The sequence below is a fragment of the Hemitrygon akajei genome, chromosome 12 (genome assembly GCF_048418815.1).
Source record: "Hemitrygon akajei chromosome 12, sHemAka1.3, whole genome shotgun sequence".
In the NCBI taxonomy this organism is placed as follows: Eukaryota; Metazoa; Chordata; class Chondrichthyes; order Myliobatiformes; family Dasyatidae; genus Hemitrygon; species Hemitrygon akajei.
Window position 1 is genome coordinate 32274036 of NC_133135.1, and position 17750 is coordinate 32291785.

The 17750-nt window shown below is 39.7% G+C and overlaps 1 protein-coding gene across 3 annotated transcripts in view; it reads left to right on the forward strand.

The window, feature by feature from the left end:
- LOC140736852 (MAP kinase-interacting serine/threonine-protein kinase 1-like) overlaps window positions 1-12580 on the forward strand; it is a 73092-nt gene extending 60512 nt beyond the window's left edge. For all 3 annotated transcript variants that reach the window (XM_073062846.1, XM_073062847.1, XM_073062845.1), the window contains 2 exons: window positions 594-637; window positions 10950-12580. In XM_073062846.1, the coding sequence (XP_072918947.1) occupies window positions 594-637; window positions 10950-11196 (291 nt within the window). In that variant the 3' untranslated portion in view covers window positions 11197-12580. The remainder of the gene's footprint in view (window positions 1-593; window positions 638-10949) is intronic.
- Window positions 12581-17750: the final 5170 nt, after the last annotated feature.

The following is a 17750-nucleotide window of genomic DNA, read 5'->3' on the forward strand; positions in this document are numbered from 1 at the left end:
CAAAAGCTTGCAGAATATTTTGGTTGCTATCTGTCCTATATCACTGATAGCTAATGGCTGTATATCACTTTGACGTGTTCTGAGGTTGTGAGAGGCACTATATAAATTCTATTTATCCCAATTTAGCCACTCCTATTGTGAAACAGGAAGGAGTTTTGCCATTTAAAAAGTGTGTGCTTTTTTTCCTTCACAGATCATAAATCATCATTTCATTAACAACTGAAGCACTTGTTGCATCAGGGAACATAAGCATCTTTTGCCTCTTAAATAGATCAGAGATCTTAAAACAATCAAATTGCTGCTCTTGATTGTAGTGATCACCAAGTTAATCACTGCAACTCTGTTTTGCTGGACTTGATCCAAAGTTTAACATAATTTGAGAAACTACTTCAGATGTATATCTCTCATTATTCTGCATAAAAATAAACCAAAACCAATATTTTGTTTTTAAAATATTCCCTTGCATTCAATTTTGCCAAAATTTTGCATTCCTTTTGTTCCAAATGTTATTTCTTCTTAAGTTATTTTAAGGAAATCTTTTTGAAATTAAAATCAATTAATTGTCATGCTGTTAATTTTCTCTTTCATTGTAGAATGCCCCAGAAAGGCGTCTGCCCACACCACAGCTTCTGCAGAGGCAAGTAGTATTCTATTCTTTCATATTAACTCAGATAGGAATTACCTCATGATTCTTTGCACACTTTCCATCACATGAATCCACATCATCTGGCATACACATTGTGAAATGTCTGTCCCAGAATGTGAATGAGACAGACATCCAAGTGTGAAATAACCAGAGCACTCATTTGGTGTAATGTTCTCTAATTTAGTTTATGAATGCCTAACTTATAGACTACATACATACGTTGGAGCATTTAGGAGACCAGCATGATATGTTTGCTGGCCCCTGTGGGGTTGCAAGTGTCTTCTGCTAGGTGGGAATAGAATAGGACATTTATGTGTTTCTTCTCTCCCCTCCACCATTCCAGACCCCAGTCCATACCATCCCCTAACCCGAGTCACACAATCAGGAACTGGGTTGAGCGGAGCTGAGACTGCTAACTCACCGAGCTAGCCAGGTCACTTTGTAACTGTTTTGCTCAGTCTCCTGTCACAGCTGGTTCTCTCCCAGGAACTATTGTTTATTTATGACTCGCAAATAGTCTGATTTATGAACAGTTCTCAGGAATGAAACCTTTTTCTAACCCAAAGTTCTATATTTTATTAAGATATAATAAGGAGTTAATCCTCACTCGTATTATTTCATGGCAAGCATTAAAGCAGCTTTCCGATCTACTTGAATGAGATAGAATTTTGACAAGGGTCGGTAAATTGGTTTATTATTGTCACATAATCCAAGTGACCGTGGAAAAAATTAGTTTTGCATGTTGTCCTTGATCACCTTAACAGTCCATTGAGGTAATACAAGGTAATAATGCAGAATAAAGTGTTTGGGTTGCATAGAAAGTGCAGTGCATGTAGACAATGAAGTTCAAAGCCATAACAACATCAATTGAGGGTTATGTAAGTCACCCAGCAGATGGAGTATCTGGGCATTTTGGGACATTTTGGTGGGCTTCAATCATTGTGAGCACTTGTTTGTGGCAGAGATGGTGAGGATTTTAAAATGAACCCAGGACTTTGTGTGACTTTTCAGTGGGCTACAATCGTAACAATCTATTAAGCACTTGGCTTAGGAGAAGAAGAGTGCAGTAGTGATTGGGATTTCATAGAAGAGCAAGCAGGAGATTATTTGGATGTGAAAGAGACACCCAGATGATATATTGCCTTGCATGTGCCAGGGTCAGGAATGTCTTGGATCAAGTCCACAGCATTATTAAGGGGGAGGGTGGTAGTCATGGCACAAATTGGTACCAAAGACATAGAAGAAAGTGAGGTGTTAGTGGAGCAGCCATTGTGTGAGTGGGTCAGTGGTAGAGTGGTCAGGCTTTGGCTCAACAGACTTGGGCATGAAGAGGCGAAGTTTCAAAGTAAATTTCTAGTAAGTTTTTTCTCTTTCTCTGACTGCTAGTACATAGCTGATGCAGTGAGATAACTTCTTTGTATGAGATGTGGGAACTCTAGGAGACTTCCTCTGGACCCGGAGAAGGCAACTAAAAAATCCATCGATAGAGAAAAGATGAAATACGATGGTAAGGTCACCAATAATATAATAGAGGATAGAAAAAGTTTTTTTAGATATGTAAAGAGTAAAAGAGAGGCGAGAGTGGATATTGGACCACTGCAGAATGATATTGGAGAGGCAGAAAAGGTGGGCGAATTTAGTAAGTATTTTGCTTCAGTCTTCACTATGGAAGACACTAGCAGTATGCTAGAAATTTGAGTGTGTCGGGGGGCATAAGTGAGTATAATTGCTATTACTAAGCAGAAGTTGCTTGGGAGGCCAAAATGTCTGAAGGTAGATAAGTCACTTGGACCAAATGGACTACACCTCATGGTTCTGAAAGGGGTAGCTGAATAGATCGTGGAGGCATTAGTAATGATCTTTAAAGAATCACTAGATTCTGTTATGGTTCCGAACGAATGGAGCATTGCAAATATCATTCCACTCTTTAAGAAGTGGGGGGGGGGGGGCAGAAGAAAATGGAATTGTTAATTAAGGATAAGGTTTCAGGGTACTTGAAGGCACGTGATAAAATAGGCCAAAGTCAATGTGGTTTCCTTAAGGACAAATCTTGCCTGACAAATCTGTGTGAATTCTTTTAAGGAAATAACAGGCAGCATTGACAAAGGAGAGTCAGAGAATGGTGTTTACTTGGATTTTCAGGAAGCCTTTGACAAGGTGTCACACGTGAGGCTGTTTAACAAGATAAGAACCCATGGTATTACAGGAAAGATAATAGCATAGGTAGAAGGTTGGCTGACTGGCGGGAGGCAACAATTGGGAATAAATGGGGCCTGTTCTGGTTGACTACCAGTGACTAATAGTGTCCCATAGGGGTTGATGTTGGGACTGTTTCTTTTCACATTATAGTTAAATGATTTGAATGACAGATTTGATGGCTTTGTGGCCATGATTGTGGATGATACAAAGGTAGATAAAGGGGCATGTAGTGTTGAGGAAGCAGGGAATCTGCAGAAGTATTTCTAATTAGGAGAATGGGCAAAGTGGCAGATGGAATATAATGTAGGGAAGTGTATGGTCATGCACTCTTGATAGAAGGAATAAAGACTCATTTAGAGAGGACTGAAATATAAAAGCAAGGAAATAATACTGAGGCTTTATAAGGCTTTGGTCAGACTGCACATTGGAGTATTGTGAGCAGCTCTCGGCCCCCATCTAAGAAGAGATGTGCTCATATTGAAGAGGGTCCAGAGGAAGTTCACAAGAACTATGAGGAACATTTGGTGGCTCTGGGACTGTACTCACTGGAGCTTAGAAGAATGAAAGGGGTGGGGGGGAAGATTTCATTGTTAATGTATTGAACATTGGAAGACCTAGATAGAGTGAACGTAGAGAGGATGTTTCCTGTCGTGGGGGAGTCTTGGACTCAGAAGAATGGGACATTCATTTAGAATAGAGCTGAGGAGGAATTTCTTTAGCCAGAGTGTGGTGAATCTGTGGATTTCATTGCCACAGATGGCTGGAGAGGCCAAATCATTGAGTATATTTAAAGCGGAGATTGACAGGTTCTTGATTAGTAAGGGTTTCAAAGGTTATGGGGAGATGGCAGGAGAGTGAGACTGAGAGGGATAATAAATCAGCCATAATGAAATGGCGGAGCAGATTCATTGTGCTGACTGGCCTAATTCTGCTTCTGTGTCTTATGGTCTTGATTATCATGTACATCATGTTTCAAGCATTTTCAACTAATTTTTTCACTATACTAATACCATATACACCCTCAGTGGCCACTTTATTAGGTACACCTGTATACCTGTTCGTTAATGCAAATGTCTAATCCTCTAGTCATGTAGTAGCAACTCAGTGCTTAAAAGCATGCAGGCATGGTCAAGAGGTTCAGTTGTTACTCAGATCAAACATCAGAATGAGAAGAAAAGTGATCTTAGTGATTTTGACTGTGGAATTATTTTAGATGTTTAACACAGTGGTTTGATTATCTCAGAAACTGCTGATCTGAGGTCTTTGTAGAGTTTACAGAGAATGGTGTGAAAAACAAAACATCCACTAAATAGCTGTTCTGTGGGTGAAAATGCCTTGCTAATGAGAGATGTCAGAGGAGAATGCCCCGACTGGTTCAAGCTAACAGGAAAGCGATAGCAAGTCAAATAACCATGTGTTACAACAGGGGTGTGTGAAAGAGAATCTCAGAATGCAGAATACGTCGAATCTTAGGCTACATCCACACTACACCGGATAATTTTGAAAACGCTGGTTTCGCATAAAAACGATAGGCGTCCACACTATGCGTTCTTGAAAATATCTCTATCCACATTGAAACGGAGATTTCGGTGAATCTCTTCTTACTGGGCATGCGCAGGACACATCTACCGAAAACAAGCGACATGTTTGGTGTCGAATCTTGCTGTAAAAGTGCGCGATTGTGTAGTTACAGACTAGAAAAACTTAAAACGACGGACAGCTGTTGGCTCTCGCGCAGGAGAACTTAAAAAGTAAAATAAAACAAATACTGGAGCGTACGGAGGCAACCGACAGGGAATTCACGGACAGATTGACCCGGCTGACGGCGAACATTGAAAAACTGACTAACTCTGTTGCATTAATAAAGCACCTTGTTAAATGTATAAAGCATGTCTGCATCAGTGTTATCTTGTATTTCCATACAATGTTACATTAGGCTGTTACACAACTATTGTCAGAAGTATTTGCATAAATAGGTAAACCACCTTCATACAAGCAAGGACAGAAAACAGGGCGAAGTGAGTATACTTATTTATTCAGTAAGTTATGGGTCAAAGTATCTGGTGACTACATTTCAAACTCTTCTGGCTTCAGTCTCATTGCCATCTGTTCTGAAATTGTTAGGTTGCGTTCAAGAAAACAATGAAATAGCACGCTGCTGCCTGACAGCGTTTTCAGAAGTCTCCAGTTACCCCGTCCACCCTGATCTGCCCGAGCAGCATTTTCAAAAATATCCAGCCTGGAAAGCGTTTCTGAAAAGCTCTGGTTTCGGGGGATGAAATGCCGTTTTAGTGTGGGCGGAGGGTAAAAATGAAGAGAAAAAGCTTCGGTTATGTATTTATCCGGTGTAGTGTGGACGTAGCCTTAAAGTGGATGGGCTACAGTTGTAGAAGACCACACTGAGTTTCACTCTTATACCTAATAAAGTGGTCACTGAGTGTATGTACTTTCTATGTTTGTCTCACATTTTCCCCTGTATGCTGTAGTTTGTACTAATTTTAATTAGTTTTGTGTTTTCTGAGCTCCCTTATCTAATTTTACATTCATATTTTGCTTAAAAGTTATATGAAATAAGTTAATAGTTAACTATTTTGTCAGCCTTAGTTAAGATGGTCATCCTGTTAGGAATGTTTTCAGTGCACTGGCATCTCCCTTATGAGAGATGCCAGTGAGTCTGGGGAGACAGATAAGTGGGTAACAGTCAGGAGAGGGAAGGGCAGGAGTCAGAGGCTAGAGAGCACCACTGTGGCTGTACCCCTTGACAATAAGTACTCCTGCTTGAGTACTGTTGGGGGCGGGGGGGGGTGCGGGTGGATGATCTACCTGGGGAAGCAACAGTGGCTGCGCCTCTGGCACAGAGTCTGACCATGTGGCTCAGAAGGGTAGGGAAAAGAAGAGGAAGGCAGTAGTGATAGGGGACTCCATAGTTAGGGGGTTGGACAAGTGATTCTGTGAGTCCTGGAAAGAAGCACAGATGGTAGTTTTCCTCCCAGGTGCCAGGGGCTGGGATGTTTCTGATCACATCCAAGATATCCTGAAATGGGAAAGAGAACAGCCAGAGGTTGTGGTACATATTGGTACCAATGACATAGACAGGAAAAGGGAGGAGGTCCTGAAAGCAAACTACAGGGAGTTAGGAAGGAAGTTGAGAAGCAGGACTGCAAAGGTAGTGATCTCAGGATTCCTGCTTGTGCCATGCGACAGTGAGTATAGAAATAGAGTGAGGTGGAGGCCAAATGCGTGGCTGAGGGATTGGAGTTGGGGGCAGGGATTCAGATTTCTGGATCATTGGGACCTCTTTTGGGGCAGGAGTGACGTACAAAAAAGGACTTGAATCCTAGGGGGACTAATATACTGGCGGGGAGGTTTGCTAAGGTATTGGGGAGAGTTTAAACTAGAATTGCTGGGGGGTGGGAACCAAACTGAAGAGACGGAGGAAGAGGCCGTTGGCTCACAAATAGAGAGAGCTTGGAGACTGAGAGGGAGGATAGACAGATGATCAAAAAGGGACGCGTTTAGACCGATGGTTTGAGATGTGTCTATTTTAATGCAAGGAGTATTAGGAACTAAGCAGATGAGCTTTAAGTGTGGAGCAGTACTTGGAGCTATGATGTTGTGGCAATTACAGAGACTTGGATAGCTCGGGGGCAGGAATGGTTACTTCAAGCGCCAGGCTTTAGATGTTTCAGAAAGGACAGGGAGGGAGCTAAAAGAGATGGGGGCGTGGCACTGCTGATCAGAGATAGTGCCATGGCTGCAGAAAAGGAGGAAGACCTGGAGGGATTGTCTACAGAGTCTCTGTGGGTGGAAGTTAGGAACAGGAAGGGGTCAATAACTCTACTGGTTTTTTTTATATAGACCACCCAATAGTAACAGGGACATTGAGGAGCAGCTAGGGAGACAGATTCTGGAAAGGTGTAATAATAACAGGGTTATCGTGGGAGATTTTAATTTCCCAAAGGTCGACTGGCATGTCCCTAGAGCGAGGGGGTTAGATGGGGTGGAGTTTGTTAGGTGTGTTCAAGAAGATTTCTCGACACAATATGTAGATAAGCCTACAAGAGGAGAGACTATACTTGATTTGGTAATGGGGCATGAACCTGGTCAGGTGTCAGATCTCTCAGTGGGAGACCATTTTGGAGATAGTGATCATAATTCTATCTCCTTTACAATAGCATTGGAGAGAGATAGCAACAGACAAGTTTGGAAAGCATTTAATTGGAGTAAAGGGAAATATGAGGCTATCAGACAGGAACTTGGAAGCATAAATTGGAAACATGTTCTCAGGGAAATGTACAGAAGAAATGTGACATATGTTCTGGGGATATTTGCGTGGAGTTCTGCACAGGTACATTCCAATGAGACTGAAACGATGGTAGGGTACAGGAACCATGGTGTGCAAAGGCTGTTGTAAATCTAGTCAAGAAGAAAAGAAGAGCTTATGAAAGGTTCAAAAAGCTAGGTAATGACAGAGCCAGAAGATTATAAGGCTTGCAGGAAGGAGCTTGGGAAAGAAATTAGGAGAGCCAGAAGAGGCCATGAGAAGGGCTTGATGGACAGGATTAAGGGAAACCCCAAGGCATTCTACAAGTATGTTGAGAGCAAGAGGATAGGATACGAAAGAATAGGGCCAATCAAGTGTGACAGTGGAAAAGTGTGTATGGAACCGGAGGAGATACCAGAGGTACGTAATGAATACCTTGCTTCAGTATTCACTACGGAAAAGGATCTTGACAATTGCAGGGATGGCACAGTGGACTGAAAAGCTTGAGCATGTAGATATTAAGAAAGAGGATGTGCAGGAGCTATTGGAAAGCATCAAGTTGGATAAGTCACTGGGACCAGACGAGATCTACCCCAGGCTACTGTGGGAGGCACGGGAGGAGATTGCTGAGCCTCTGGCGATGATCTTTGCATCATCAATAGGGATGGGAGAGGTTCCGGAGGATTGGAGGGTTGCGGATGTTGTTCCATTATTCAAGAAAGGAAGTAGAGATAGCCCAGGAAATTATAGGCCAGTGAGTCTTACTTCAATGGTTGGTAAGTTGATGGAGAAGATCCTGAAAGGCAGGATTTATGAACATTTGGAGAGGCATAATATGATTAGGAATAGTCAGCATGGCTTTGTCAAGGGCAGGTCGTGCCTTACAAGCCTGATTGAATTTTTTGAGGATGTGACTAAACACATTGATGAAGATAGAGCAGTAGATGTAGTGTATATGGTTTTCAGCAAGGCATTTGACAAGGTACCCCATGCAAGACTTATTGAAAAAATAAGGGGGCATGGGATCCAAGAGGAAATTGCTTTGTGGATCCAGAACTGGCTTGCCCACAGATGGGAAAGAGTTGTTGTAGACAGGTCATATTCTGCATGGAGGTTGGTCATCAGTGGTGTACCTCAGGGATCTGTTCTGGCACCCCTACTCTTCGTAAGTTTTATAAATGATCTGAATGAAGAAGTGGAGGGATGTGTTAGTAAATTTACTGATGACACAAAGGTTGGAGGTGTTGTGGGTAGTGTGGAGGGCTGTCAGAGGTTGCAGTGGGACATTGATAAGATGCAAAAATGGGCTGAGAAGTTGCAGAGGGACCCAAATAAGTATGAGGTGGTTCATTTTGGTAGGTCAAATATGATGACAGAATATAGACTTGGCAGTGTGGAGGATCAGAGGGATCTTGGGGTCCGAATCCATAGGACACTCAAAGCTGTTGCGCAGATTGACTGTGTGTTTAAGAAACCCTGTGGTGTATTGGCCTTCATCAATTGTAGGATTAAGTTTAGGAGCTGAGAGGTAATTTTGCAGCTATTTAGAACCCTGGTCAGACCCCACTTAGAGTATTGTGCTCAGTTCTGGTTGCCTCACTGCAGGAAGGATGTGGAAACCATAGAAAAGGCTGCGGAGGAGATTTACAAGGATGTTGCCTGGATTGGGGAGCATGACTTATGAGAATCATTTTGTATATAAACGATTTATGTATGGTCTCTCAAACATTAAAATGTATATTATTTGCTGATGATACAACTATATTTTGTAGTGGGGAACATCTGAAACAACTTCTGGATACAGTGGAGAAAGAACTAAAAATTATAAAGAAATGGTTTGATACTAACAAGTTATCACTGAATCTAAGTAAAACTAAATTCATAATATTTGGAAACCGTGTACCAAATTCATATAGTAAATTCAGAATAAGTGATGTTGAAATTGATAAGGTATCGGAAACAACATTTTTAGTAGTGGTAATAGATAGTAAATTAAGCTGGAAACCAGAAATAAATTATGTCAAAGCAAAAATGTCAAAATCTATTGCAATACTGTACAAAGCGCAAGATTTCTTAAATCAGGAATCTTTGTATATGTTATACTGTTCACTTGTAGTCCCATACATGACTTACTGTATAGAGGTATGGGGAAATGCATACAAAACAAATACAAATTCAATTTTTCTACTCCAAAAGAAAGTTATACAAATTGTAAATAAAGACAAGTTATTATTAGCCAACCAATCCAGTATTTATTCAACCATACACTTCAAAATTCAGAGATTTCATAGATTTTAAAATGATACAAATTATGTATAAAGTAAAAAATGGACAGCTATCACAAAGTATCCAAAGGTTGTTTAAAATGAGAGAAAGTCAACGTGATTTGAGAGGAACATGTATATTTCAAATATAAAGGATTGGAACAAATGTAAAAAATCATTGTATTTCAGTCAGAGGGGTGAATCTGTGGAACAGTTGTAGTAAGAATTTAAAAATATGCACTACACTTAACAATTTTAAAAATTATTTAATGAACAAATATAAAATACATGATTTAAAATGAATGGGAGTAATGTAAATAATGATATTTGGAATTGGATTTTGTGTTAAAAGATTATGAAATTTTTGTTTTTGCTGTGATGATTGATACCAAATATGTGGTTGTATAAGTAAGAGGGGTAAGCGTAATAAGCTGTAGCTTCAGCCTACACTCTTTCGGTCTGTTTTAAAGAATATCTATGTTTTTTGTTGTGATTTTGTCCCATGAAATCATCGTTGTAAATGATGCTTTTTGTTATATTTGTAGTGACCGAAATAAATTAATTTCATTCATTTATTCATTCATTCTGAATAGGTTGAGTGAACTCGGCCTTTTTTCCTTGCAGTGATGGAGGATGAGAGGTGACCTGATAGAGGTGTATAAGATGATGAGAGGCATTGATCGTGTGGATAGTCAGAAGCTTTTTCCCAGAGCTGAAATGGCTAGCATGAGAGGGCACAGTTTTTTAAGGTGCTGGGAAGTAGGTACAGAGGAGATATCAGGGTTAAGTTCTTTATGCAGAGAGTGGTGAGTGCGTGGAATTGGCTGCCGGTGACGTCGTGGAGGCGGATGCGATAGGGTCTTTTAAGAAATTCCTGGACGGGTACATGGAGCTCAGAAAAATAGAGGGCTATGGGTAACCCTAGGTACTTTCTCAGATAAGGATATGTTCGGCACAGCCTTGTGGGCCGAAGGGCCTGTATTGTTTCTGTACGTTTTCTATGTTGTAAATTAGCACTTCCCTTTTTAATTATCAACAGAGCTGTGCAAATTTTCTTCCAGGAAAATGAGCATTTTGAGATTGGAGATATTTTTGTTTGTGGGCTCTTTTAGCCATTTCTTATTTTTACATGGATTTTCTTTGTGAGGCAAAAGGCTGTTGTTTTTACTTTTCCTTATGTAGGGTTATCCAAGCACAGTGTCTCATTATTTCCAAGGAAATCAGGAATGGATAACAAATGCAGTCTTAATGAATTAATAAATATTTTTTTTAAGTATTAGAAATATAATGATCTTTTCATTTTTGCTTAGTCTTCACTTCAAATTTGTTTTCATCTCTTATGGAACTTGCATCTTTGATGCCGTCATCACTGAAATAGATTTCTGATTTTCTGATTCCACGTGGCTTTAAACAAATGATTGTTGTGATAGAACAATTTTTCTAACTTGTCATTTATATAGTAATACCCTTTATTGAATTAGTAAACCTTTTGAGAAGTGTTTTAAATTCACATTATGCAGTTTTAGCAGTATGGCTCACTAATTTATATATTTAAGTGATTTTTTTTTGTTCCCAGGAACAACAGTACAAAGGACCTGACTCATTTTGCTGCTGAAGCTATCGCCTTCAACAGACAGCTGTCACAGCAGGATGAGGAGATGCAGGGAGAGCAGGAAGCCATCATCAAGACTGTTTGTTCCATGCGACTTACTCCTCCCTCCAGTTCCAGGCTTGCTAAACGAAGGGCCAAGACACAGGCCGCAAAATCTCCCCAACAGCAGTTATCCACTTCGGGAATGAGTGTCAATGATGGTGCTTCATGATTTATGTTTTATCTAAAGTCGAGCTGCCATGGCATCATATCCCTAGTTCAGGAATCAAACCATGCTTACATTACTATGGGATTTGCACAGGGTTTGTTACACTTGAACCATGAAAATATTTATTTACTGAAAACTAAATAATGCTGCTTAGTCTGGGGCACTCTGCAGTTAATTTTAATATTTTTGTACAAGGCACCCTTATTTGATTATTTTTTTAAACTGCATGCAAATTGTTGAGAGGAGTTTATATTTATTTTTTCTTAAGCATTATTTAAAAATATTTTATATCTTAAAATTGCCTAATATATGTAGATATAGATGCCAGTTCAGAAAGGAGGAGATAATTCTTGAAGTTAGTGTGAAGTACATACATCATCAAAAAGAGGAGTAACTCTTCAGGTTAATATGAATTACATATCTGTATAGTTGCAGCTCATCTGATTTGATTAAACAAAACACTGTATAGGTTAAAATGCCTAAAGATGTGATTACAGCCTTAACTGTGAGGAGCTGAAGTATCGCTGAGATAGCACAGAGCTTTACTGAGATCTTATTTTGAGTAATGTGTGCAGTTTCGGTCTCCATTTCCAAAAGAAGGGTATGCAAGCCTTTTTTTCTGCTGTGTGGATTTGTGATGTTGATTTTCAGGACAAAGGGATTGACCTATGAAAAGAGATCTAATAAACTTGCCCTATCTGGGAGGATGTGGAAGAAAGGGAGGTGGTCTAAGTTAAGACATACTAGATTATGAGAGTATACAATGTTGAAGCAGTAGAGGCCAGACAAAGTGTGCAGAATCGCAGACCGATCAGTCGGCCATCAATGATAGAATATTTCTTCAAGTAGATGGTTGGAAATCTTTAAAATTCTCTACCTCTTGAAGCTCTACATGATCAGCCTTTAGTGTATTTTCAAGGCTGAAATCAGTAGAATTTTAGACAAGGGAATCAAGAGGTATTGACAATGGGTAGCAAAGTTTACTTGAAACGTGATCTTATTGAATAGACCAAGATACTTCTACTTGTGTTCTCAGGAATTCCTGATGCCTTTTTTTTTATCCCATTCCTTGTGAATCTCATATCAACATTTGTAGAATATAAGCCAATAACTTCCTATTTTGTGACAACCCTGACACACTTGACTGGTCTGATGAACAAAAAAGGATATTTTTAACAAAATATTTGCAGGGCTTCATACTTTGAACCTCCTGCAACTGGTTATTTATATAATAATATATTGATTTCAAACATGGCAATTAACTATAACTATTTCTACGGCTTGGCTTATGGAGACTTGTTTTAAAATGTAACCAAATGTGCTTTTCTAATGCAATATAACTTTGGGTGAAAATTTTAAACAATAAAGAAATTCATACTGATTTAAAGGGAACAGTTCTCATTCCTGCTTTTAGTTATATTCTCTTTTAAACATTAATCAATGAACTAAGTAGATTTGGAGAATAGATTTTTTTTTAACTATCATATACCTAGAACAAAGTTTTGACAAACATGAAGATCTCCTGTAGATATTCCTGGAAAAATGCATCCTACGCATTAGACATTCTGACCAGAAATGCTTGGACAAATTTCCTGAACTGAATGATTCTGAAAGGAAACCTAGATTTTTGAAATCTGCTCTAAGAAACGTCATTTTTTTAAAAAATGAGTAATGCTGCACAATCCTCTCTCAGCATTTACCCCTTCATAAGCCAGAGTTAATTTCCTATTAAAGCAACATCAAAATTCATATTTGACTCAGCTATGGTTGCACATCTATGTTTCATAATTCTTCATTTCTCTCTCCATGAATTTTCTGTTGAAGCCTCTGGGCCACTGGGATGAATTTGCAGCACATGCTTCACCAACGTGGTGTGAGGCAATGTGCCAGGAATAGAATAAGAGGGAAGCAGGACACTTCATTTACCTCAATAACCAAACCTTTACGTCTAGTTTGCTTTTACTACACAAACCTGATGGCTTGTGTACAACTTTTTTTCGAGTAGTAGATATGAAAACTGCTGAAATATTTTTGGCATATAATCAAATAATAGATCAAAGTAAGTTTATTTTCAATGTACATGTATGACACCATATACAACTTTGAGATTCATTTTCTTGTGGGCGTACTCAATAAATCCATAATAGAATAATAACCATAAAGAATCATTAAAAGACCATACCAACTTGGGCATTTAACCAGTGGGTGAAAGAAAACAAGCCGTGCAAATACAAAAGAAAGAGATGATAATAAATAAACAATAAATATCCACCTGCTTCAAGCAGTCTTCACTTATAACAGTGCCTGAGAAGAACTTGGGTAACCAACCTCCATGATTATCATCCAATAGCACTTACATCCACAGTGATAAAGTGCTTTGAGAGGTTGGTGATGAAACATAGCAACTCCTGGCCGAGAAGTGACTTGGACCTGTTCTAATTTACCCACTGGACCAACTGACCACAGCAGATGCCATCTTATTGGCTCTTCACTCAACCTTGGAACATCTGGACAGCAAAGATGCATACAGCAGGAGGCTCCTTATTGACTACAGCTCAGCATTCAATACCATCAGCCCCTTAAAACCATCAAGAAGCTCCAAGGCCTTGGCCTCAAAACCTCCTTGTGTAATTGGATCCTGAATATTCTAACTTGCAGACCCCAGTCAGTTAGGATTGGCAACCAGATCTCCTCCACAATTTCCTTCAGCACAGGTACACCACAGGGATGAGTGCTTAGACCCCTGCTCTACTTGCTTTACACTTGTGTGTATCTAAGCACATCTCCAATGCCATATTCAAGTTTACCGATGATACTACTGTTGTAGGCCGAATCAAAAGTGGCGACTAATAGAGTTAATTGCATGGTGTAACTGCATTTGAGTATGTTTGAGAAAGGACTCATTGCAATATACACAATTTCATTTCATGTAAATCTTCCCAACCATTGTAATTTCAATTTTCATGGCAAGCCTCACTTGAGAATGTTGAAATAAATAAGTTTTACTGAAGCAGTGCCATTGTGATATGTGTGATTAGGTCTGTGTTGATGTTCAAGGAGTATGATTGTTCCAGCTGAAGCAGTGTAAGATAGGGTTCCATGTGTTAAAGTTTGGATTGGCAAAAGCATCTCCTCCACAATCTCCATCCTCCCAGGTGAATCACAAGGCTGTGTGCTTGGCCCTTGATCTACTTGCTGTATACCATTGACTGTGAGGCTAAGCACAGCTCCAATGCCATACTTAAGTTTGTTGTCGACACCACTGTTGTTGATCGAATTAAGGTGGTGACGAATCACCCATAGGAGGCAGAGTGAAATTCTGTCATGAGTGGCGCCACAACAACAACCATTCACTCAATCTCAGCAAGAAAAGGAGCTGATTATTGACTAGGAAGAGGAAACCAGAGGTCCATGAGCCAGTCCTTACTGAGGCATCAGAGGTGGAGATGGTCAGCAACTTTAAATTCCTCAGTGTTACCATTTCTAAGGATCTGTTCTGGGCCCAGCATGTAAGTGCCATTACAAAGGAAGCATGGCAGCATTTCTACTTCCTTAGAAGTTAGCGAAGATTTGGCATGACATCTAAAAGTTCGACAAACTAGTGTAGATGTGTGGTGGAGAGTATATTGACTGGTTGCATCATGGCCTAGTATGGAAACTCGAATGCCCGTGAATGGAAAGCCCTACAAAAAGCAGTGGTTAAAGCCTAGTCCACAGTGAGTAAAGCCCTCCCCATTGAGCATACCTACATGGATTGCCATAGCAGGAAAGCCGCACCCATTATCTAGGAATCCCACCATCCAGACCATGCTCTCTTCTTGCTGCTGCCATCAGAAGATACAGGAGCCTCAGGATACACCACCAGTTTCAGGAACAGTTATTAACTCTCAAACATCAAGCACTTGAATTGGGTTAACGTCACTGAACTTCACTCGTCCCATCACTGAACTGTTTCACTTTCAAGGACTTTTCATCTCATGTTTTCGATAGATATTGCTTATTTATTATTTTTGTTCTTTTTTTTGTATTTGCACTGTTTGTTGTCTTTTGCACATTGGTTGCTTGTCTGTCCTTTTGGGTGCAGTCTTTCATTGCTTGTATTGTGTCTCTTGTAGTTACTGTATATGTGCAAGAAAACAAATCTCAGGGTTGTATAGAGTGACATGTACTTTGATAATAAATTTACTTTGAACTTTGAACCATGATTAGTTTGTCAGGTCATGGAATTATGACATTCCTTCTGTGTGCAGGGTGACTCACTGAAGAGTTCAGCTGATACCTACTAACTCTCCTTTTGTCTGATCCTGGTGACTTTATGATAATCCCTGGTTTGGGGCACATGCCTTCTCTGCACCTCTGTAGTCTGCAGATTCGCCCACCTTAAACTACTCAGATTTGTTGGATCCTGTACCTTCCATTTGATTAAATTCAGCAAAATTGAAGACAATGTTAGTTACCTAATACTTAGATTTCTCACAGCCAGTGTTCCCTAGGAAAGTGAATAGAGGCATTGATCCTGAAGCAGGTCATACCATGGTTTTTGGGATTTGCTGCAACTTTGGTTATAATAGGCACACTTGCTGCTAGAGTAGGGATTCCCAGCCATTTTTATGCCATGGACCAATACCATTAAGCAAAATGGTCCATGGACCCCAGGATGGGAACCCTTGTGCTAGAGAGAGAAACTTCCTGTAATAGTACAGATAAAAAGAGAATGAGGCTGGAACATTAAAGGGCACAGCACTGTTTTAGTCCTATTCTCATCTCCAAAGCTTGAGAAAGAAAGATCTGAAATTTTGGAAGGATGAAATTTTCTATCACTGTGTCACATCCAAACTCATTTATTGCATATTTTGCTATAAATGCCATCTAGAGAACTGGGACAATTACTAGTGCAGTGTGGTACCTAAAGGCCAGGAAGGAAGCTTATATATCCAGTCAAGCCTTGATGCCTAATATGATTGGTTTGCTAAGATGTAATTGGTTTCACCTTTTCATTTTTATGACCAGTTTGATAGAATGATCGTATTGACCCGACATCCAACGATGAATTATTTTGCTCATGTAAATCACAATTGTCTGCATTTCAGACATTCTGTTTATAAACTTGGAAACAGACCCTTTAGCCCATAATTTAACTACCGTAGATTCCGGATTATAAGCCGCTACTTTTTTCCCACATTTTGAACAGCTTTGAACTCTGCGGCCTATAATCCAGAGTGGCTAATACATGGTTTTTTTTCATGCCGCCTCGTAAACATTTTGCCTCGTAACAGTAGACCAATAAAATTGATGAGTAGTTCACAGAGGTCCAATGAAATTGTACGATAAATCAAGCGCACTTTCACAATTAAATTATTGTAAATCAGTCATTTGTACTCACCCTCATCAACATGGAAAATACTCGAAGAAAAGCAAGACCCGAGCGCGTCAGACCCGATTAGACCCGATCGCGTTACGCAAGCGCGTCAGACCCGATTAGACCCGATCGCGTTACGCAAGCGCGTCAGACCCGAGCGAAAACGCTGCTTTTAAGTTAAAGTCGATCAATAACTTTTCCTGGTAGGCTGCAGTATATATATTTTTACCAGTCGCTAGGAGATATTGGAATGTTGTTCGTGCTGTTCAGTAAAAAAGTATATGCAACGTAATTTGTGTTACCGATACGTATGTATATTTAAAAGTAGCGGTGCGGCCTAAAATCCGGTGCGGCCTTTACAATTAAAAAATTGATTTTATTTCTAAAATTAGAGCCTGCGGCTTTTAATCAGGTGCGCTCTGTAGTCCGGAATCTACGGTAATCCATTTAACTGCACTTGATTCAGATGAGTGCAGATACTTTGTGTCCTCCCTGTAGCTGTTTAAAGTGCTTTAAACTGCTGGGAAAAGATTGATGAGAATGGATAGCAACTTGAGATAGGAAGGTGAGTATTGTAAGGTTGAGGTAATAGATTTAGAATTTAGGCCAATGAGTTAATAGCCCCTTTCAGTTTGTGCCATTTAGCATTCTCCATTTATCCCTTCCATAATTCTGATTAAACTTTAGAAAATGCTTTCTAATTTAGTACAGCTTTGAGGGATGTGTGCCCTGCCACTTTATAGCTAACGTAAGCAACATTATCAGCTGACTTCTACATACTAATATAAAGCTTTGAGAGCTCATGAATCTTTTGAAACTGCCTTAAATCCGTAGCACTTAGAATCAGCAGATCAAAGACAGTATTAGTCAAAGCCAAATGAGAAAACCTGCATCTCGTTTTTATAGTGTCCAATTTTTAAGGTTAGATGCAGAACTCTTCTAGGCAAAAATAGCATTACAATGCACCAGTGACTTTACTTCATGAGGAGCTCGAGGAAATGTGGTATGCATAACAAAGAATAATGCAACACAGGAAATGACCCACTAGCCCACAATGTTGTGCTGACCTAATATAAATAGTAATCAAATGCCAAACTAATCTAATCCCTTTTGCCTACAGAATGTCCATATCTTTCCATTTCATGTACATTCATGCGCCTCTCTAAGGGCTTCTTGAAGCCACTATCATATTTGCTGC